General features: G+C 35.1%; 1 protein-coding gene across 2 annotated transcripts in view; it reads left to right on the top strand.

Annotated features, from left to right (window-relative positions):
• LOC134755634 (cell adhesion molecule Dscam2-like) overlaps positions 1 to 22,976 on the top strand; it is a 208,694-nt gene that overhangs the window by 11,888 nt on the left and 173,830 nt on the right. For both annotated transcript variants that reach the window (XR_010129073.1, XM_063692142.1), the window contains exon 2: positions 11,278 to 11,378. Coding sequence is in view for 1 of the 2 variants with exons in the window: in XM_063692142.1 (XP_063548212.1) it covers positions 11,333 to 11,378 (46 nt within the window). In the remaining variant the exon portion in view is untranslated. The remainder of the gene's footprint in view (positions 1 to 11,277; positions 11,379 to 22,976) is intronic.

Here is a 22,976-nt window from a genome sequence, read left to right as displayed (position 1 = left end):
TTCTGATTCTGAAACAGGGTTAAGAAATTACTGAAAAGTGGAAAAATATTTCCTAGCCTCTTTCTAAGCTTTGTGGTATCGTTTGCAAACGTTTCTACTTAATACAAAATTAATTAAACATTTTATTTAAGTATTTTACTTTATATCTTAACTTAAACTAAATAAAGTCTAAATTAGTTTCTCGTACACGGAACAATGGTGTTCCGGACATTCAGAAGGCGTTCGTGAAGCCAAAACCAACATATAGAGCCTTTTCGACAATGTCAGTGAAATCTAAAAAAAAATACAAGGGCATTTTTCAGTCACATACTAAATGTCAAACCTTGCCTATGCATATTATATTTATGTATTATGTATACTTTAAATAGTAAATGTTTTAAGATAACTTCTGAAACTCTGTTTTACTTTTTTGTGATCGTTATAAGACAAAAATGTTAAACATTAGTGAAAATCATACATCATTAACTATAATTAATTTTTAACAAGCAGAAACGTCTGCGATCGATGCTACGAGTATTAAGCTTAGAATAAATTTAAAAGTGGAAAAATTACTGCCTTGGCTGAGACTTGAATCCAGAGGCCGTGAGTTCAAGTCTCACCCAAGGCAGTAATTTTTCCACTTTTAAATTTATCATTAACTATAACCACTTGGTGAAGTACATAGATGTAAATTTATTTTCGAAATTTAAATCCATGACAAATGGTACGTGTATGTATAATCTAGACGATATATTATGTTAACCGTAGAATCTATACTTCATCACAATGATTAATGATGATTTTGCTATGCGTGACACGGACGCCGATTCGAACTTACGTTACTATTTCAATATTGTGATATTTGCTTGAATGTGCATCATCATCATCATAACTAAGAGCTTTGTCGGTGGAGTAATTGCCAATCCTTTCTTTCCTGGGCCAGTCTTTTTATTTGCTCGTACAATGCATTCCTTTTCACTTGGCTGAGATATCTGATTCTAGGCTTTCCACTGCCTTTCGTCTTTTCAATTCTACCTTCCAGAATAGGGATGTTGACAATTTTATAGAACTGTTTTCATTTTTAAGGTTCCGTACCCAAAGGGTAAAAACGGGACCCTATTGCTAAGACTCCGCTGTCCGTCTGTACGTCTGTCCGTCTGTCTGTCTGTCACCAGGCTGTATCTCATGAACCGTGATAGCTAGATAGTTGAAATTTTCACAGATGATGTATTTCTGTTGCCGCTATAACAACAAATACTAAAAAGTACGGAACCCTCGGTGTGCGAGTCCGACTCGCACTTGGCCGGTTTTATAGATAGACACGTAATTAGGTATTGTAATTTTTTTTCTATTCATTAATTTTTACTTAATAAAAAATCGACTAATTAGTTTAGTGTTTAAATTTCGAAATACGAAAAACGCGCCAAGCTGTCACGTGATCTGAATGACGTAACGATGTGATAAATAAACTGCTGTCAGTGCCAGAGGACCACCAGGTTTGACAACTTGTCTGTGCGTGTTTCTCACACCGTGACGTCACGCGCTCCGATTTGCGTTTGTAGTCACGTGATGCTGGTGATTTTAAATACTTTTAAGTATTTTTAATTAATTTATTACGCATATTTACACTTACAAAATATGATTTTCAGCATTCTAATATTCCTGCTATGGTAAAAACATAACATTTTATATATTCGCGATTCATGTCAACATCCCTATTAATTGTGCATCAAGTCTTACGTAATTTTTGCATGTGTCGCTAGGCTAGGCTGCTAGTAAAGTCAGTAATAATCAATAACAGATTAAATCACATTTAGAAACGGGTCTATCGCGAATTTATTTTGTTACCTTTATTTACCGACGTTTCGACACAGGTTTCACTGGTCGTTTCTAAATGTGATTTAATATGTGTTTAAACCGCGAAAGTTTTAAATGTTACAATAACAGATTATCAAAATTAAAATGCTGCTTCTTGGTACGTTAAATTATTATTTTTCCTTCGTACTAACTGCTGCTATTTATGAATAATTAATTGTTACACTACTTACACCCTCTACTCTGTAGACTTTCTACGATTTACTTACACGGTCTACGAAAGTACCTACAAGTTTTAATTGTTTCCAACATTTAATTGTTTCCAGAAAACGTATGTGTTCGATATGGCCCTTATAAATTTATAAGTGAGTATTGTAAGTTGAGAGTAGACGCATGAACAAAATGTTGAAGGTTCGAATCCTGCTCTATAATCGTTAAGAGGCTACGAACGGCTAGGAAATTGGAAAGGAACAAAAAATATGGCGCGCCGCGTGAAAGATGCGACGGAAGATTTGACGATTGCGCGAGTTTTAACGTTTTACCACAATAACTCTGAAAGTAGTTATAATTTCTGATTGAAATTGTTTTAGTCAAATCCCTCGGCTATATAGCTTGTGAACTATTTTATACTAAAATTATACTGCTATGCTATGCAGGGTAACGATATACAATGAAAATAAGTGTTTTGCGTTCGTGATTTTGTTCTATCGAGCCAACTTCAATCTTTTAAGGTTTTTCTTAGAGTCTGGACTCGCAAATATACTTAGTCTAGTTTTCGAGTGAATTTTTTCATGGAATTTGCTCTCGATTAAAACATAAATATTCAATATAAAAAATCTACAATTTTGGGTTAGGCCCCTCTTAACACATTCATACAATTTTGTTCCTGGGCCACGTCCCCAGTCAGTAAATGCGTGAAGGCAGTTTTGACCTGTCTGCATTTAATTATGGAAGTATACTTAAGTCTTATTAGTAATGTAGCCGCAACATCGTGATAACACTATTAACACTAATAATAGAAGAAAAGACAAGTTCTGCCCCCTATAACTGTGTTACCACCGATCTCTGCAAACTTCGTCGCTTCTCGAAGTTCCCCGAGTGTTTTCCAAACAAGCCCCTTACCTCATTATTATTTTATTATGCTGGCCTACGTTACTTTTCAAACGAGCACATAACTTCCTATTTACTTAGTAATAACGGCTATATTTGCTTGGCATAGACTGAAATCGTAGAAACGTAATGGGTACTTGAGTTTGTGGGACCAGGAATGTTGTTATTTATAACTGTTATACGAGGCTGATTAATATGAAAATTAATGTTGTTCCTCGTAAAAGGTTTGATATTATGACGGGTAAGAGTAACATACAGTTATGGCTAGCAATAGAAGAAATAGTATTAAATAAATTGTATTTATGATTCAGAACTATAAAGATATTTTATGCGAAATTAAAAAGCGTCACAACAAAGTTGATGATTTCAATAATCGCATCGACTTGTAGGTATCTGTTCTTTAATTAAAACTTTAGAAAGAGCAGCTTCATTTGTTAGTTAGTTACTTCCATAGCATTATGTCATATGGTATTTTACTGTGGGGTCGTGCTTCAGAGATAAATACATTTTTTTGTTCTGGAGAAGAGGGCTATTCGAGCAATATATGTATAAAAGCAACCGTAGAGACTCACTCAGAGATACATTTAAGGAAATTGAAATAATGACAGTGTCAATACATTTATGATAATATTCTGTATGTACATAAAGTATTGTCAATTTTAGGAAAATTCATACAAAACACACATTCATAATATCACATTCACAATATGTATTAATACTAGAAATAAACATTAAGCTCGCAGTGCTATTCACTTGGCTCCATAAAATTAAAAAATCATCCATGGGTAATTGTGTAAGATTTTATAATAAACTTCCAAACCATATTACTGAATTATCAATAAATAAATTTAAGAATTATGTAAAACGTAAACTTATTTCTAAAGCTTATTATACTACACGAATGATAAAACAACGCGGGGTTAATTGTGATTCGAAATGGATATCCCAATGTATGTAAGTACTTCTTTTGTTGTGATTTTTTTTTTGACATTCGGATTTTATTCTAGAAACATATACTAATCTATGTTCTAGACTAGTATTTTTTATTAAAAAAAATGTTTGACGATCTTTTTGTGAAGTTCTTAGAACTAAATTTGCATGATCTGTATAATAATTCCATACTATTATGAATTATATTTACATTATTTGTGACGTTTTCTACCAAAAGGTACCACATTGTCGCTTGTCGATAAGGTTGATTTCTAATTGAAGCTATATGGAAATAGCGCCTTACTGGCAAGCGACAATAAGTCCCCTTTTGGTTGAAAATGGCACATTTATAAATTTTCTGTCTGATACTTTTTTTTATTTAATTAACGTGGACTTTGGGTACCCCAAACTAAGCAAAGCGTGTTACTATGACAATAAATAAATGCCTTTAACGTGATTCGAGCCCAGGATCGCCAGATTCTTATGCAGAATGCAGGGTCACTATTGGCTCCGCTAGGACAGGAGGTCGTTAATTGAATAATAAACTACTGTACAACTTGTATTCCATTGCTAATACAAATCGACTGAACATATAAAGCATTGCATTCTGCCATTGTGAGTTGAGAGCCGAAACGCGTCTCCCTGAATAGTCCCACTCCATTATTAACCACTGTACTGACCTGCATAATTGATCCCAGGTTTGCCAAAGGTATAACACCAGAATACCCTGCTGTACTTAAGCAATTCTAAGCCTTATTGAAACGCAATAGTGTCTAACATAATGACAGGGTTCCGTTGGATCATGGTAGACAGTCAAATAGACAACTTTTCACAGGGAGATTGGCAAGGAAAAAAAAAATTTGGCGATCGAGAGCCGCCGTGTAGGTGTTTTGTAGTGTTTGTTTTTGTAATCGATTGCTCTAGGGAACCGAGGCCCTAACATCGCTATGACCAAAGATAGATATAGCTCCGTAATAGATGGATACAGTCTAAGGAAAAAACGTGCGTCGAAAATCAAGAAAATTTGATTCTCGTTCAGAGGGCGCTACTAGTTTTGGCCTACAGTCGTATAGATGGCGTTGACGGTTTCGTTTGTTATTTAACAATTTTAACGCATATCAGTGAAAGAACATGGGTCAAAATCATAAAAATAATTAATGCAAATAAAAAAAATCATTTATCTATATTTAAATACATTCTATCGTATTTTATAAATCTTCATTTTTAGTTTTAAAGTGTGTCGACAGATGGCAGTGAATTTACTGGGGTTACAAAATTTACTATGACAGTACCGCTCTAGTATAAGTTACTCTATGCTATGACGGAGGTGAGATCGGTACTTTTAGTTTTCGTTCCTGATTTCCTTCGTTCGCTTTTGTCATGCAGTGTGACAGAAATAAATCCTGATTTGAATCGATCAATCAACCAATACTTAAACGTTTTCATGCAAATATGTAAGACAGAATATGTTTTATTTATTTATTAAACCACAGTAAATATTACAATTTAATTTGGTTATAATTTGAGTTAAATGGAATTCATTTTAAATTATTTATTTTCCGAGGGACACACTGACCGCTTATTACTATCAGATGGGCCGTACATTTGTTTATGCTGACAAGCTAAACATGTGTTTATGGATGCGTCGCGCTCTACGCACACTTAAATTTGATTACCCGGTTGTTCCAGAAAGTGTGTTAACACAGTTTTCGATTCAATAAAATTGGTCAAGATGTAAATCCAATAAATATGTCATTAGGGGATACAAAAATGTTAAGAGATCTCACATAATATATAAAAACAAATGACGGCAATTAAGTTACATCTTTGTTGCCAGTAATAAAACGACAATGAACCTAATCAAACGATGATGGTGATAAAGTTAGTCAAATGTTGGTCACAAGATATATCGGTTTTGTATTACGTTATGTGTAGTACGACTTCTAAAACAGGAAATAATACAACCGATACTGATACTAGTATTTATTATTCTGTATTCTGAATACTAATACTCAAAACCGCTAAGTAAGTAAGCAAGACATTTTGTCTTTCAAGCTGTTACCCAATTCTATTTCGTTCTGTAAAGTTAAATTCAAATCTATTTCCAGATAACAAAAAACCGGCCATGTGCGAGTCGGGCTCGCGCACGAAGGGTTCCGTACCATAGCGCAAAAAAACGGCAAAAAAATTACGTTTGTTGTATGGGAGCCCCACTTAAATATTTATTTTATTCTGTTTTTAGTATTTGTTGTTATAGCGGCAACAGAAATACATCATCTGTGAAATTTTCAACTATCTAGCTATCACGGTTCATAAGATACAGTCTGGTGACAGACAGACAGACGGACAGCGGAGTCTTAGTAATAGGGTCCCGTTTTTATACCCTTTGGGTACGGAACCCTAAACAATGATGCTGTATGACAATGTTAAATAAGTATGTTCAAAGTTATTCCTGTAAAATCCTTTTATTACCAGTTGTTATATAACAAAAAACTTAAACATCAAGAGATATACTTAATTGTTGTTGCGACCTATATTCACGATACCTACTTTATTAAATACAACGTGAATTATAATTAAAATGATGATGATATTTAATTTAAATACGTTATGTTTCAAAACATAAGGTTTTCTAATTTCAAAGAATTACTCTACACTACACTAGATAAGCCCGAGTAAAATATCTTTTAAAACATGTTACTCTTGAATCAGCAAGGATTTTCAATAAACAATGCAAGCTGCAGCACCGATTTACTGAAGTAAATTGTTGGTTTTGAGTCAGAAATATCATTTCATCGGGAAAATGTACCACCTAGTTTCAAGTTTCAAATTAGTTGGTTTGCATCTTTGTTTCTATAACTGGATTAATAAACAATACTAACACTGGTCAGTTATATTTTCTGGGAACGTATATCGTTCAATTATTGTAAAAAAAAACATGACAGTATATTGACATGCCCCGTGGCTGTGTTATAACTATAACCAGGCATCGTAAACTGCGAGCGAAATCCATTGAAATGGTCTCACCGGAAGATCAGCGCTGGAAGTCGCCAGCAACATGCTGAGGTGAGACCATTTCGTGGCACTTTTTCTTTTATTTATGTTTCTCTGTTCTGTATAATAAACTTTCTATTTGTGTGTGCTAACGAATAAATTATTTCTATTCTATTCTATTCTAAATGACGTATGACAACCAGTTACAACCCTAGTACTTCAATGGATTTCGTTCGCAGTTTACGATGCCTGGTTATAACTACGTTAAACAACTGGCATTCGCAACGCAAGGGCTATCATTATAATTATAACATGTCGTCCACCAAGTCGTTTTGTGTTTTATTTTAAATAATTATAAAACATGCCTACCTAGTATAGCCTAACAACATCTTTAGAGCAAATTAAATGTTTAGTACTTACTAAACATTAAATTTGCTCTAAAGATGTTGTTAGGCTACCGACGTAGATCTACGTATAAAAAAATATACAGGGCAATTAAGGAGAAGTATTAGGAGAATATATTTCGAAGTTGATTTATTTCCCAGTGTCTCCTATTTCAGGTTATTTTGGTAGAGTGTGTTTATGTAATGAGACTACTTTTTTGCTATTACGAATATTATACTAAATTAATCATCACTGATAGGATCTGAAATAATTTATATATTTATACAATAAGTAGACCTTATTTTTGTACGAAGTCTTTTCCCCAGTTTGCTTTCAAATATTACCCACTGCCACCCTACTTTCATAACTCAATGGGGTCGTGAACATTGCAAAATCACCTAGTTCTTATTAACCTTTTATGGACCACATATAGAATTTATCCGTCTAATCATTAATTAAGAAGTTTTTTTAAGTTATACTTAATTACGACCCCGTAATAAAAAATAATAATGTACCGAGCAGCGATGTACTGCAAACATTAAGAGACATAAGGTGCATTACGAGAATGCAAACAATACATGCAAACAAGCGTTGACAGTTACTTTAAAAAGCTCGTATCCCGTAACTTGTGTGTTGTATTACCATAGAGTACTATGTTATACTTGAGCGGTACTGTCATAGTAAATTTTGTAACCCCAGTAAATTCACTGCCATCTGTCGACACACTTTAAAACTAAAAATGAAGATTTATAAAAATACGATAGAATGTATTTAAATATAGATAAATGATTTTTTTTATTTGTATTAATTATTTTTATGATTTTGACCCATGTTCTTTCACTGATATGCGTTAAAATTGTTAAATAACAAACGAAACCGTCAACGCCATCTATACGACTGTAGGACAAAACTAGTAGCGCCCTCTGAACGAGAATCAAATTTTCTTAATTTTCGAGGCACGTTTTTTCCTTAGACTGTATCCATCTATTACGGAGTTATATCTATCTTTGGTATTACATACATTGCGGGCTGAATTATTATATATGGTTAAAATTTTCATTGTATTTCTAAGCATAATCTATCTCAATATACTTCTTAGGTCCTATAATAATAATAAAATCCTATAACAAAATCCACTTTGTTAGTATTCTACAAACGAAAACCTAAAAACTATGTTAGTATTCGTAACTCATGACAACGTATTTTTAATTAAGTGTTACATTGAGTACTCATTCCTTACAGCTATTGTCTTCAGGAGGCAAACCACCGTTTAAATATTCGCCCGTATTGAATTTACACACTGTATGCTGTTATGTGTCAGCTATAATATATGAGGTATACTCGTAAAGCTTGGATTTCGTAATAGCATCAGACTCCAAATTTAAATTACTGAGCCGTAAAGCAACCGGAAGGAAAATTAAGATATCGAATGTTAAATTAGGTACGTATTCTGAATTCGACTGGCTAGGTCAATATACCTATTGGAGCGATAAATTGGCCCTTGTCTCCTATAAAATAAGGTGGAAGTTTAAAGGAGGGAAGATTTTACCTTAGCATACATTTATTTTATCAAGCCCGCCATCTGGCGAGGCCAATTCGAACGTTAATTTTGTTATTGAAAGGATGTCATTCTGTTATCATTTGCGCGTGTATAATTTAGTACTTACTTGTATTTTTTTTTCATCCTCAATACTCATACTCATTTATTCATAATATACTTAAAAAATTATATGTCAATTTCATTCGATAGCGTGACGTGGTGTACGCGTTTGCGTTGTCATTTTGTGTGGGATTTTGAGTTTCCAAAAGGTACCGCTTGGCGCGCTGTTCACAATCCCATACAAAAATAGACATAACGCAAACGCAAACGCTCGTCACGCTATCGAATGAAATTTAAACTAACTAGCTCCTCCAGCTTGGGTACTTCTTTAAGTTCTTTTTAATGCTATAAAACGATGTACTTGTATTAACTGTCAAGCGACGCCGCTAAACTGGATTATAAAAAAAACTAGCTCAAATGTTTAAAAAACTAAATTGTGTCTGATATGGGTTGGGTGCAGCGACAAATTTCCGCCGACGTTTTGTTGGACATCCCACTTCCGTGTCGACCGCTGGGCGGAGGGCTTGATTAATTACTTGGTACTGACGACCTAATGGTGTGATTCGGTTTTGTTTTTGTTTGACACTTTATGACTTTTTCGTTTAATGCTTTGGGTGTTTATAATTTTGTGACGTAATGGGTTTTTAATATCGACGAATTTTAAATATTTAATAACGTTTGTTTCATGTTGTAAACCAATTGCTTATTTCCCTCCTGAGACCCAGAATCATTTGTTTTGTTTTTGAATTTGGAACCCTTAGTTACTCAACAAAAGTTCAAAATAGATTTTGGAATATTGACAAAAATTTGTACGCGGGGTCTTAGGAGGTTAATGTTTAATTGGTCATGTGATTTATGAATATAACATAGTAATTATTACTCCGTTTTAAAATAAAAATAAAGTACGTAATAAAGGACTATTTTTGACGGTTCAATTCCTAAAACGCGTTAAACTAAGCATATCAAATTATTGTTTGGCTTTGACTTTCTAGATGAAGTACTTAGTAGGCAATTACCCACAAGCTTTGCCGAAAATTATGCTGCCTTTTTATGGTTCCTTCCCCAAAGGGTAAAAACGGGACCCTATTACTAAGACTCCGCTGTCCGTCTGTCCGTCTGTATGTCTGTCACCAGGCTGTATCTCATGAACCGTGATAGCTAGACAGTTGAAATTTTCACAGATGATGTATTTCTGTTGCCGCTATAACAACAAATACTAAAAAGTACGGAACCCTCGGTGCGCGAGTCCGACTCGCACTTGGCCGGTTTTTTTATATTCCATATTAGAGTTAGATCAAGATAAGTCTGTTACGATTTTGCAGAAATCAAATCGTTGCAGACTTATCTTGGTCTAACTCTAGGTACCTACCTAATAACCTAATCTATTTTGATCTTATAAGATTTATGTTTTCACATAGTATATGCGGGATAGAGATGAATCGAATGTATTGGTTTCCACATAATCCACGACTTCTTTCCGCACAGATTTTACTTGCTTGTTTTAAAATGTGACATTTCTTTAACCAAAAACTTCATTTTTGACACTGACAGATCAGTATCATATCGGTGTGAGATCTAGCTTATAGCATTGTTCGAATCGGGTCGGTAGTTATAACGCCGTTCTTAGACTATCCCTTGGTTTTAAGGCTTTCACATTCGATATTCCGTAAAACTAAAGAGACATTCAATTCAATTCAATTATTTATTTCGAATCATTTTCTAAACTGGGTCTTCAGGCCCGCAGCTTCTACTGCCAATCCCCATCCGGAAGCGAACCACTTTATCAACGCCGGTACTTTAAAATCTCGTCGCGTCCATTTGTTATCGGACAAGATTTATGCCAGCCAGGATTAATTGTTTTTTTAATTCTTATGGCCTCCGTTATGATTCTTCTTAAGAGCCGATTTATGTTAATTTTGCAGTACTGGAAGTAATGAACAATATTATTGAATTGAGCATTTTTAAAGAAGATATCTACATATAAACTCGGTTAGGCTTGAGTGAAACGATAGCTTAAACTCTCATCCCGGAGAAGAACTATGTACCTAAAGTAGTAGTTTCAGAATGAAATAAATTAACTAGTTATAATTATTTATAATCAAATAAAGGATGACTCACGTTAGACCGGGCCGTGTCCGGGCCGGAGCTTCCGGCGCTTCGTTTTCTATGGAAAGCATCACGTGATCACCTGTCATGTTATAGAAAAGTAAGCGCCGGAAGCTCCGGCCCGGACACGGCCCGGTCTAACGTTAGTCATCCTTAACTCCGTGATAAAAAAAATGTCTCCCATATTTAAAATGATTTTTTTAGTACATCCAAAAATACCAAAAAAACATCTCTCACAATTTGTTAATATCTTTCTAATCTGTGCTTAGGTACAGTCAGCAAAACTATTAGCTTCTCACCCCTGCAGACATAATTAAAAAAATTGAACAATAAACTTATCGAATTGTCCATTTTTGCAGATGTCCAAGCTCCAGTGTGCCACCAATAGCGATGTGAGCAACCCGTGACGTCATCATGTGCTCGTGGGTGGTGTCCGCCCTGCTCATCCTATTTGCCATGGGTGAGAACATTTATCCTCCTGACGACCCGCGTCCTACATGTGGGCTCCGATCATAACGTCAAGTTGACAGAGTTAAAATTCTAGCAAATTTTGATACCCCGTCGTCAGAATGTTAATCCTCTAGCCGCCCACAGACCTATAAAAAGGTCTCCTGTTCCGTTCTAATTTGAATCTTTGTTTTGACAAATCAAAATTGTATTTGTTTTGGCAAGTTTTGACGTCTGGGCGGCTAGAGGTTAATACTGAGTAGAGTCAAAATTATAAATATGCATAGAGCGTACCTATTTCACCTCAGTCAGATTTACTTTACTAACTTGATTGATTTGGTAAAAAATGCATACATAAATGTTTGTTACATCGATTTTTTATAAATTAAGAAACGTGAACTTCTACACTTTCCCTCCATACAATTATTACACCGGAGTTGAGATTCAAATCTCCTTTGAAATATAATAAATGAAATAGTAATTATTCATTTAAATGATAAATTATACCGATCAGCACACGTTTCTTTGTAAGAATTTAATAAGAAACCAGTCGGTTTTGGTATGTTCGCCAGTTCATGCTGTTGATAATTTTAGTTATCTGGGGTACTGATTTTGACAAAAGGATTGCTCAAACATTCATTGGAGCTGGTGTTTAATTTATTAGATAACTTGCTAAATTCTACACTCAATTGCCTGTAGAAACCTTTCTTTAGTTTTTATTACCAGCAAATTTTCTTTTTATTACATTGTTGTATGCCAAAACTGCTCACCTTTACCTTAAAAAAATTTGAAATTTCATACCGTAAATCTTTTTGAGGCGTGTATTCTGTATCCGCTGTGACAAGAATTCAACCATAATTTTACTCGTATATAGGTCAATTTAGACACGGTTTCATAAACAATAGTGCTCGCCACGTAACCTCGCTATACCGATCGGCGTACTCCATCAGCTTCGTGCTTCACAAAGCAAAAGCCAGTCAATATTTTTAAAACTCTAATCCTGGCACAACAAAGGACAGATTTACATCGAGGTCCTGACAATTAAAATGGAAATTGGGACCCCGGGGCCCAGGCGTGTACATAAAACATGCAGCCAGATATCGCTTGTTTGCGATTTTTTATACGTGACTAATTGACTATTATGTATTTTTGTTAAATATTGGACATCGCTCGAAATGGTTTTCGACAAATAGCACCTGGATTATACACAATTAACCGATGTTGATTTTTTTTAAACTACGTTTTGAATCGTATTGTGTCGTTTTATCTTATAGGTATCTACTGCTCTTTTTCCTAGTGCAAACGAGGTCGACCGCATTAGGATAAAATTAGTTTGCTCTACGGCAGATGTGACTAGGTCGATTCTACCTAAAAAATGGTGATTAATGATTTTAGATCAAATCAGGTCTTCCTCGTCACTACTCTAACTAGCTCATAATTATACTTAAAATATAAGTTGTGGCGTCCCCACTAGCTGCCACTGTCGACGTCATCTAACAGATGGCGTTAGGGAGCTAAAACGCAATTAGCTAGAAACCTACATCGCGCTTACGGAGTTTCAAATATCACTTACTATATATACTCCTTCTGACTAACTCTCAGTGGACTTCGGTCCCCAGGCATAACACCCGCCTGGAGAGAGTACTCTCTATTGGCCCTCCCTATTATTACCACATTGGTGACCTTCCGACATTGGACAGCTATGAAGACCTCAAGATCCTGATGACGCCGCCTCGCAGCAAAAACAGTTTCCTCTGTGTGCCACCTTGCATGCCTCTTTACAGTTCTGTACATATGTATTATATCCTGTAAATATCTTGTAAATATTCATGCCTGGCACTCAACTTCTCTTACTCTCTCTCTCTCTCCGCTCGACGCTCTGGCTCTGAGCAACTGCTTTCGTCACACTGGCTCTGAGCAGCTCCGCTCGCCTGTGACTCTGAGCATCTTCGCTCGCCACACTGGCTCGAGCATACACCTGGTTTCGCTGCACGCTTCATACGTCGTCGCTGACCCCTCCGCTCAAAGGGGGCTGATGTGGCGTCCCCACTAGCTGCCACTGTCGACGTCATCTAACAGATGGCGTTAGGGAGCTAGAACGCAATTAGCTAGAAACCTACATCGCGCTTACGGAGTTTCAAATGTCACTTACTATATATACTCCTTCTGACTAACTCTCAGTGGACTTCGGTCCCCAGGCATAACACCCGCCTGGAGAGAGTACTCTCTATTGGCCCTCTCTATTATTACCACAAAGTAATTAAATTTACTTAAATGTTACAAATTTAGCGATAAAATCATAAACTGCTGATTAGTATAATCTGCAGTGAAGTGAAAGGAAGAAAACACAATATACATTAAATAATTTAGATACCGTTATTTTACTTTATGCAAAATTAATGAATGTTACCCCTTAGCCACCTAAACTGCAAACTGACAATCACATTACAAAATATATGGCTTACATAATTGAGTAGTTATGTGTAGTTCTTGTAAAACAGCAATCAACTCTTACTCCTATTAACTGTTCCCGAGTTTCCGGCGACTAGACCAGTCTAACGGAAAACTCTCGAGTGAATTTCGTAACGCACCCACTTGGAAGGATTTATTTCCGCGAAGTTGGAAAGTTTTTCTTTCTAAACTAGTTGCATCTCGTACGATGTAAGATTTTATGCTTTCTGTAAAAAAAAAACAAGTGAGTGCTAGTAAATTATTTGTTTTAGTTTTTTTATGAATATTAATAATACTATTCCAGAGGGCCCTGTCATCTGGCCCTCGCCTCTGTGCTTGCCTTGACTGGCCGGCCAGAGTAGAGTCGCAAGAGCGGGACCTATGCTCCAGGTTGGAAGTGTAAAATGTCATAACGCCGGCTTCCTGCTGAACGGATTACCGGGATCTGGCTACTGCAGACTCACCTCTCGACAACCTGACAGCCGCTCCTTAGTGTTGCTCTATTATCGCACTGTGCGTGTGGCCGTTGTAGGGCCCACTAAATGAGTAGGCGAGTCACCACCTGTCTTACACAATTTTGAGACTGATTGTCATGGCAGGTGTCGGCTAGTCTCCTCCCATAGCCCAATATCCAGTCCATCCAACATACAAATCAATAGCCTATGACCTTAGTTCCCATCGCAGCACTGCACACTAAACTGCGCACTGCGCACTAAAAGTGCTGCACTGCTATAGTCTTTGCATCTGGCGGGGACCATCTCCGGATGTATCATATTGTGCGCTCGGGGATGGTATCCGCTAGGTGTATCCCTTGCTTTTAGATTAAATTGTCTTAAACAGCCTCTGCGCTGTTGGCTTCGGCCACGCACGCCTCTCAAAAGTCCAGGACCCCATGGTCCCGAGATATGGAAAGGACAAATAAATGATAATAATTCATTTATTAATAAATCATATATATATATAAATCATATTTATATTAAGAGGGAAGTACAATCTGACAATAGGCACTTTTTTCATACAATTTCCATTTCCGGAGACGTTTTCCACTAACTAAATCTTAACAAATCACTTTGATTGTGATGTCGATCGCTTCAGCATAATATATTCTAGGTTTATAGGTTTCGCTTAAAAAAAATTACAAATTTTGAAAAAAGGAAAACCTGTAAACCTGGTTTTTCATTGTGTCAATAACATACTAAAAAAACCGGCCAAGAGCATATCGGGTCACGCTCAGTGTAGGGTTCCGTAGTTACCCTTCCGTCACCATAGACTAATAAACTGGAGCTATTAGTATTGAAGATTGTTAACAAAGGGATGAAATAATGCTTGGTGCCTTTCACCCAAGTTAAACAATCTACTTTTCATATCGAGTACGAGGAAACCAAAAAGACAAGGCAAATTTGGATAATCAGTACTCAATTAAAGTAATAGACGTACTACTTGATGTAAGTAACTACAGAAAAAAATACATGAAGGGCATCTTTTCTTCCCTTATCCTGCTACGGCCTTTGCATATCAGTAATTAAAATTAAAGTAATAGACGTTTGGCCATGATTTTTTCCTTACAACATACTTTCAATCGGAGACTTTGCATGCCTGGTAATAATAATTGGTAGCGAAAAACATTAAATTGCAATATTTACGAAAACACACATATTTAAGGAAATTGCAGTTATTATAAAGTAATTTGTTAATTGAAGTATGAAAATTAGCGGGATTGCCTCTTACTTTTTAATTTTTTTTTTAAACTGATAATAGTCAACGGCATTACTCATTCAGCCAAGAAAATGTTTAAATATTAAAAAGTGTTTAAAAAGAGAAATTAAATATTAAATAACAATTGAATGAGTAAAATAAGCAATGTTTATCTTACATTTTCTATGCATTTTACTAACGAAGTCTAAGAAATTAGTTAAAATTTTATTAGACACTGACTCGTTTACTATATTTTTCAGTCCGTTTTTTATCAACCCCGAAGGTATTTAATTAGTATAAATTTTAAATACACAGATTAATGGAAAAGTCTCGTAGCAACGAAAAGTTTTCGCACTCGTTTGAGTTTTTCATGAATTTTATCATCTCGTTAGCCTTTGTTTTGTCTAGACGAAACTGAGTTTTTTGCGAGCATAGTCTTATTTTATGAACATTTTAATTGAAAACAAATCTCTACTTAATTCTAGAAATAAAGGAATGCAAGAGTAGATGTATTATTTAAATATTGACATTTGAGTATAATATATAATGGCTTCTTTAATAATTTATCAGATTATATAATTATGTTATCGTAACAACGTTTTTACCGAGGCGATACGGAAAACTAGTTTTAACTAGGATAAACGCGTTTTCACTAAAAACGATAAAATAAACATACCTAACTTAATTACACGACTACAGCATTCTTCTGGAAATTTATTTAAATGAATGATATTAGAAGAAGAGTATTGCCCCGCAATTATTTGTCGCTGCGATATAAACGCAATCCTGCAAAAATGCACGTGATGTGATGGCATGTGACGCGACAATTTTTCGTCTATTCAAACGAAGCTCAAATAATGACCAAAAGAGCTCTGTTTAAGAAAATCTATTTAACAGTAACTTCGCTTCCGTGTTCTTCGTTCCGTTTTAATGATAAACCTTAAATTGGCGCCTTCCACTCTTCTGTTTCGCACCCTTCTTTATGGACCCCTAATGAGTTCGCCAGCCGTTTCATTAAACGCCGCGAAAGACTTGTTGTCCCTTGTTTATATGCTAATGATTTTTGCGTGCAAGATGAACCTGTATGTTGCCAAACTAAAATCAACTTAAACACGACGCTGTAGAGTCGCCGTTTAGAAAAATAAATAGTATAATGAAAATGCAAAGGATCATAGGTTAGCGCTGAGTTTTTTGATGAATGTCTTATTATAAAGATTATGGTTTATGTTCTTTGTTGAATTTACAAAAGGTCGATGTTCACGTGGTCGCGACCTCCAGAGACCGAAAACTTTCATGTTAAATTTAAAATTATAATGAGAAATTTCTGATGTAAGTGTGTTTACTTTTTTAGAAAACTATTTTTTATTTAAAACTTTGTTTGAAATAAAGTGTTGCTAATAATAAAATATGTTCTAGTTTGTGCCTTAGATAAAGTAAATCTTCTTCACAGTCTGTACCTAAGTAAAGGAACAAAGGATTGACACTAGATTCAGTCTATTAAGAGCAAAATTTAAGCTCGTCGCCTTAATCAAGCTCGCATTGACCGCGGGCGTATATCGTTGAATCCTAGATTTTGAGCTTAGTTAACTCGCTCTGGCACTGTATTAATTCCTCTGAGCTTTATTTTCAATTCTGAAATGTCTATTAAACTTCACGTGCAAGCTAATTGGCATTACTTGCTTATTGCAGCCGGGTCATTCTACTTTTTACTGCGGGTTTTTATGATTTCAAACAATCTTAAAAAATTTATATTCGTAATGTGATTTAACTTACACTAGCCACTAAAAAATGATATGCATAGAATAGGCGTCAATATTTGACCCTTGGGTTTTTATTTTATTTTTAGTATTTATAGCCTGGAGTAGACAAATTAACAACTTTGTTATCATCCCTGCTCTTTCACTCATAATGACAACTTGGTTACCTTAAAAAAAAAAAATAGATTTTAAATAAAATTACTTTGGTTACAAGGTATCGTCAGTGCAGCATTAAAATGTGCTTTATATTGATATCCACAACAAATTACATAATTTACAAATATATAAATCAAAGGGGACAAAAATACCTGCAATAAAAAGTAGAATGACCCACCCAAACTTGATAATTTCGATAATAATAGATTTTTAATAGAATACACCTTTGAATAAAAAAAAATGGCCAAGAGCATGTCGGGCCATGCTCAGTGTGGGGTTCCGTAGTTACCATTCTGTCAGAATAGGCTAAACGGGGGAATAGTAAGTATCATGCACGTACTTTAACTAAGAAGAGAAGACTTTCTGTAACAACTCAAAAACGGTTGGACCGATTATGTTCGCTATACTTTTCGTTGAAAGTATTTATTGAGTTTTTGTTTTACGATTTGTTTCATAATTTTTGGACCCGTGGTTCAAGGGGACGGGGGACATATTTTTTTTCGGAGCGATTATTTCCGAAAATACTTACTTTATCAAAAAGTGGTTGTTGAAGATGCCACACACCATTGGGTTAAAGCAAAAAAAAAACTAATCCATTTTGTATGGGGTGCCCTAAAAAGTTTTTTCTTTTGTTATTTTTATTTTACCGTTCTCTCGCAATGCATGATTTTTGTATACATGCCATGTTGCAGCTTTTTACCACTAACGATCACAGAGCAAAGCCTCGGACAGACGGACATGGCGAAACTATAAGGGTTCCTAGTTGACTACTTCTTCTTCTTCTTAGTTGACTACGGAACCCTAAAAAGTGCGACGGCTGTCTTCTTTAGTTAAGATGAGATCAAAATTAAACTTTCTGGCTCCATGGGCCATTCCATAGTGCATGCTCTCAACCATCGCATGACCATCTGGCTGGTCCAGCGCTGAATAATTATTTTTGAAATGTGAATCAAACATTTTGCGTTATTCCTTTCTTTTAAGATACTATGATACTTAAGAAGAATTATTATTTTATGTCCATTCTTTCGATTGGCATCATAAAAATACGGATTTTTTTTTACATTTGTCGGTTCGATTCCCAGACGAAGCAAAAATTTTTTTTTTTAATCTTTGAATGCAGTATTACTAACTTTTAAAAATAACAAAGTCTTCTTTCAGCAAAATATCCTATCTACGATATTTAAGAATAGCTTACACAACTTCAAATAAATTCTACATTGCGTGGTTACTATTAGGTTGCATATAAACCAATTTTATTTTTTGCGACATAAGTATATTTGATCCTTGTCAGATCACAGCGTTTCATTCCAATCGGATTACAGAAAATACTTAGTTCCAGCGCGGTAGGGCGGGATTTTTATACGTGGGTATTGCATTGGCTGCCATTGTAAATGCCAATTTTGTAGCATAGTACATTATGAGTTACACAGGTGTTGTTCGAGATTTGTCACGAAAATAATTTGGTCAAGAACAGAAAATTGAACGATGCATCTATAGAACGTTAGACCTATTTATGAAATTGAAAGAATCAAAACGTAACACAAACTTATATATATTATCATAATCACGATAAGTACGACATTTTTCGAAATCAATATTAAGAAGGTGCAAGTAATTATCACAACCGCAGGGCGTCTCAGGATCCGCTTATTGGGTATTGATACGTTTAAGAATATAGATATTTACTAATATACAGAACAAAATAAATAATATAATATTTTACCTTCTTTTTGTTTAATGAAATAATTCTTTAGAAGTATGCCAAAAGTTATTTGAAATTGTTGCATAAATCTATTAGTTTTTAGGTTGCACTACAATTTTAGTTGATTTAGGTATTTTAATACAATAATGCGATTAAATCAAAAAGATGATACCAGATTATTATGAAAATATGACATGGAAAATCACAAAAATAATTCCCAAGATACTTATGACTGTCTCTAACGTCTATTAAGTATTTTGCGATGAATTTGCGTGTTAAATTAAGCCCACCTCTAGTAGGTAATTTTAAGTGGAAAGGCAAAAAAGCATTCGAAGCTATTGTTCACTCCAGCATTTGCGCAACTCTCGAACAAAGCCTGCTCTGCCGCTACAACTCTGACCTTTTTAACTTTTTTACCCATTTTAACTTTTTCAAACAAAAAACCTCTGCGGAGCATAACAATTAATTACTGTTTTTGTAGTTGTGTCAATAAATGGGGTAAACAATTAAACTTAATTAACAGAAATATGAGAGTATATGATTGTTTAACTTACGAGATTTATTATTTTATTTGCCAAATTATTATTTTTACAGAAAGCAGGATTTCGGTTAAAATATATGATAACGCATGTACTTAAAGTATATAGGTACCTACTCATTAAGTATTAACTCCTAATATAATTAGTGGAGTTCAAAAGAAATTGCTGAAATAATATGGCCTAGTTAGTTAAAAACATTTTAACTAATATTTCAATGAAAACAACCTTAGTTGAAATAATACAGATAATCCTATATACGGGCTATATAGATACAACGGTCTCGTATTTAATTGGTTGGCAGCTTGGCACTTTAGTTAATAGTGTCTTATTGTTATAATTTTTCAATACTTTGTTGCTAAGAAAGTGTCAAGGTAATTTATGAACAAAATTATGATAATATGAAATTAAAATCAGACAGATAAATAACATACACAAAAATTGGCATAATCTTACTACTTTACTTATAATATACTTTACTGTACTACATTACCCTCCTAGTATTGTATACTTTAATGGTACAGTCGGCAAAATCTTAGGATTAACATCTTATAATAAAGCTCTTAAGTTTGGCTGTATCGTCCTTTATTTAAGCCCCCAACTTTTGCTCCATAAACGCTTGGACTCCCAAGGCAAAACTGAATAACTTACAAACTTTAAAACTTGCGCAATTGAGATTTTCATCAAGTTGTTAATTGTAGCTGTTTCGCTGCTGACGTGACGGGTAATTGAGCTTTCGATACGTCTTAAATTTTTGATGTTTTCGTTTATTTATTAGATATATTAGTCAATGCTAAGATACTCGTATTATCAAAACAGGCTAAAGGTTTATACGTTTAATTTCATAAAAAAATCAAATATCTACACATTCTATACGATTTTAATACATTTTATTGGTCTGAGAATAGAGCCGCTGTTATCCAGTTTTTTTTTATGAAATAGTAGGCAAACGAGCAGACGGATCACCTGATGGTAAGCGATTACCGCCGCCCATGGACACCCGCAACACCAGAGGGGTTGTAAGTGCGTTGCCGGCCTTTAAGATGAGAATACGCTCTTTTCTTGAAGGTTTGAAGGTCTTATCGATCCGGAAATACCGCAGGCGACAGTTCATTCCACAGTTTAGCTGTGCGAGGCAGGAAGTTTCTAGAGAAACGCACAGTTGAGGACTGCCAACCATCTAAGTGGTGAGGATGGTAATGTTGTCGCGTAGGGCGATGGCGAAAAGAAGCGGCAGGGATTAATCCGAACAATTCCTCGGAGCACTCCCCGTTATACACGCGATAGAAAATGCAGAGCGAGGCCACATCTCTACGCAGCGCCAAGGAGTTTAACAATATTAGGGCTCTACGCTGTAATTAGTACGTCTACGGGCTACATGGTTGCTACAAGTTTCGTAGCAGTTACACGACTACACAAGTTTGTAATTAGAAAAATTTTGTAAGGTTGTAATTAGAATAAATGAAGAATTTCTTCCATCGTTCGTTTTCCAACCTCATACCTCTTTAAAACAAGAGTGAATAGGCTGTTACTGAACCGGTGAGCTCCATCTTAGGCCCTGTCTTCACTTTCCATCAGGTGTGACTAGGGCCAATCGCCGATCAGTTGATAATAAAAAAAAAAAAAAAAAACGAGTATATTTATGAGTTTTTTTTTTCAATTGATGATTTATTACTATTAAGAATTTTCGTAAGTATTTATTATATTAGAGCGGTATACAGATTATAAATTTTGTTATGGTTTTAATCGGTCGTGCTTATTAGTGCGCGCGAAATACAAGGCGTATCGTGCCAAGTTTATTGAGATTTAAAATATAGATAAGGTATTTCTCTACACGAGTCTTTCTTTATTTACATGTAAAACTTCAAATCGTATAACTTAGCTAAAACAGTGACGCAAATCTTAATTGTTTCTTTTATTTTTTGTTTTAGTATATCAGATATTGATTCTTTCTTTTAACTGCTAGAGCTGAGATATTTATTATTGCTGTGGACAATACATACTATACTTAATCAATGTATAATGTAACGGCACTTCCAATCTAAATCTCGTATTGTATTTTTTTTACAATGAAATGACAAAGAAGCGAATCCCGTAAAGTATTTTTGAATATTTAAGCTTTGAGGCATTCCTCTGATGGAACATTGTCGAGGAAGCTCCTTGAACTCTCCGCATTGCATTGTCGTGCTTGTAAAGAGACGTTGGTTTAAATTTTAATGAAAAAGGTTTTCTTAGACTATTTTTGGATTTAAGCGCGCGGTTGTTTTATTACGCGCAGTGTTGAACGCATGCGATCACGGAATGTATGAAAAAACCGGCCAAGTGCGAGTCGGACTCGCGCACCGAGGGTTCCGTACTTTTTAGTATTTGTTGTTATAGCGACAACAGAAATACATCATCTGTGAAAATTTCAACTGTCTAGCTATCACGGTTCATGAGATACAGCCTGGTGACAGACAGACGGACAGACGGACAGCGGAGTCTTAGTAATAGGGTCCCGTTTTTACCCTTTGGGTACGGAACCCTGAAAATCAAAATCAGTCATATTATATGAAAATTAGTTGCTAAGAGTAGGACGAAATATAGCATAGATTGGACCTGGGGAGCCCATCCCTCTTTTTGGGGAGTAGGCACGGTACGATCTTATGGCTACCGGGCCAAATCAGCTTTGTTTCGCCTTAGGAACAATCGTGCCAAGCGGCATCGCCTGAGACAAAAGTGCATACTCACTGCACTCACATAACGCCTACGAATACAAGTTCAAAAAATTATAAATTTTGAAAGACTTTCGCAAACTATTAAATCTACAGAGGCAATTCTAGTCTCGTATTATAGTAAATTTAGTTTACTTTAAAAACGTTTTGAGAAGGTACTATCAAAAACTAGTCCTTTAGTGTGGTAAGCATCTCATGCGTTCAACGCTGATCGCATAAAACAACCGCGCGCTGTATTTCCAACAAGTGATCTGTCTTATATCACTAAATATTAATTTAGTCCCCGCAGTGATTTAATTAATTAGAAAATAAATAATTGAATAATGTTCATAATTGATAAATCATTTCATGAAGAAGAGAATTATAGTTATTCACATATACCGGGTAAAGCGAATGCGTTCATGTACAAAGTGGTACAAAATACGTCTTAACGTGTTCTGTCATTTCATGTTATTATGTGTCTTTGTTCTTTTCTATAGTTTTCGGGGCTTGTCGAAATCGGCGACTATGGTAGAGTAATGAAAATGGGTTAAAATTTTACTACATTTCTTGACCAAATCGCTTGTGATTATTTATTTGTTATATATATTTGTTTTAGAT

Source organism: Cydia strobilella, chromosome 3 (genome assembly GCF_947568885.1).
Source record: "Cydia strobilella chromosome 3, ilCydStro3.1, whole genome shotgun sequence".
Taxonomy (NCBI): domain Eukaryota; kingdom Metazoa; phylum Arthropoda; class Insecta; order Lepidoptera; family Tortricidae; genus Cydia; species Cydia strobilella.
Note: the sequence above shows the minus strand (reverse complement) of the source record. Positions and strands in the feature narration are given on the sequence as shown.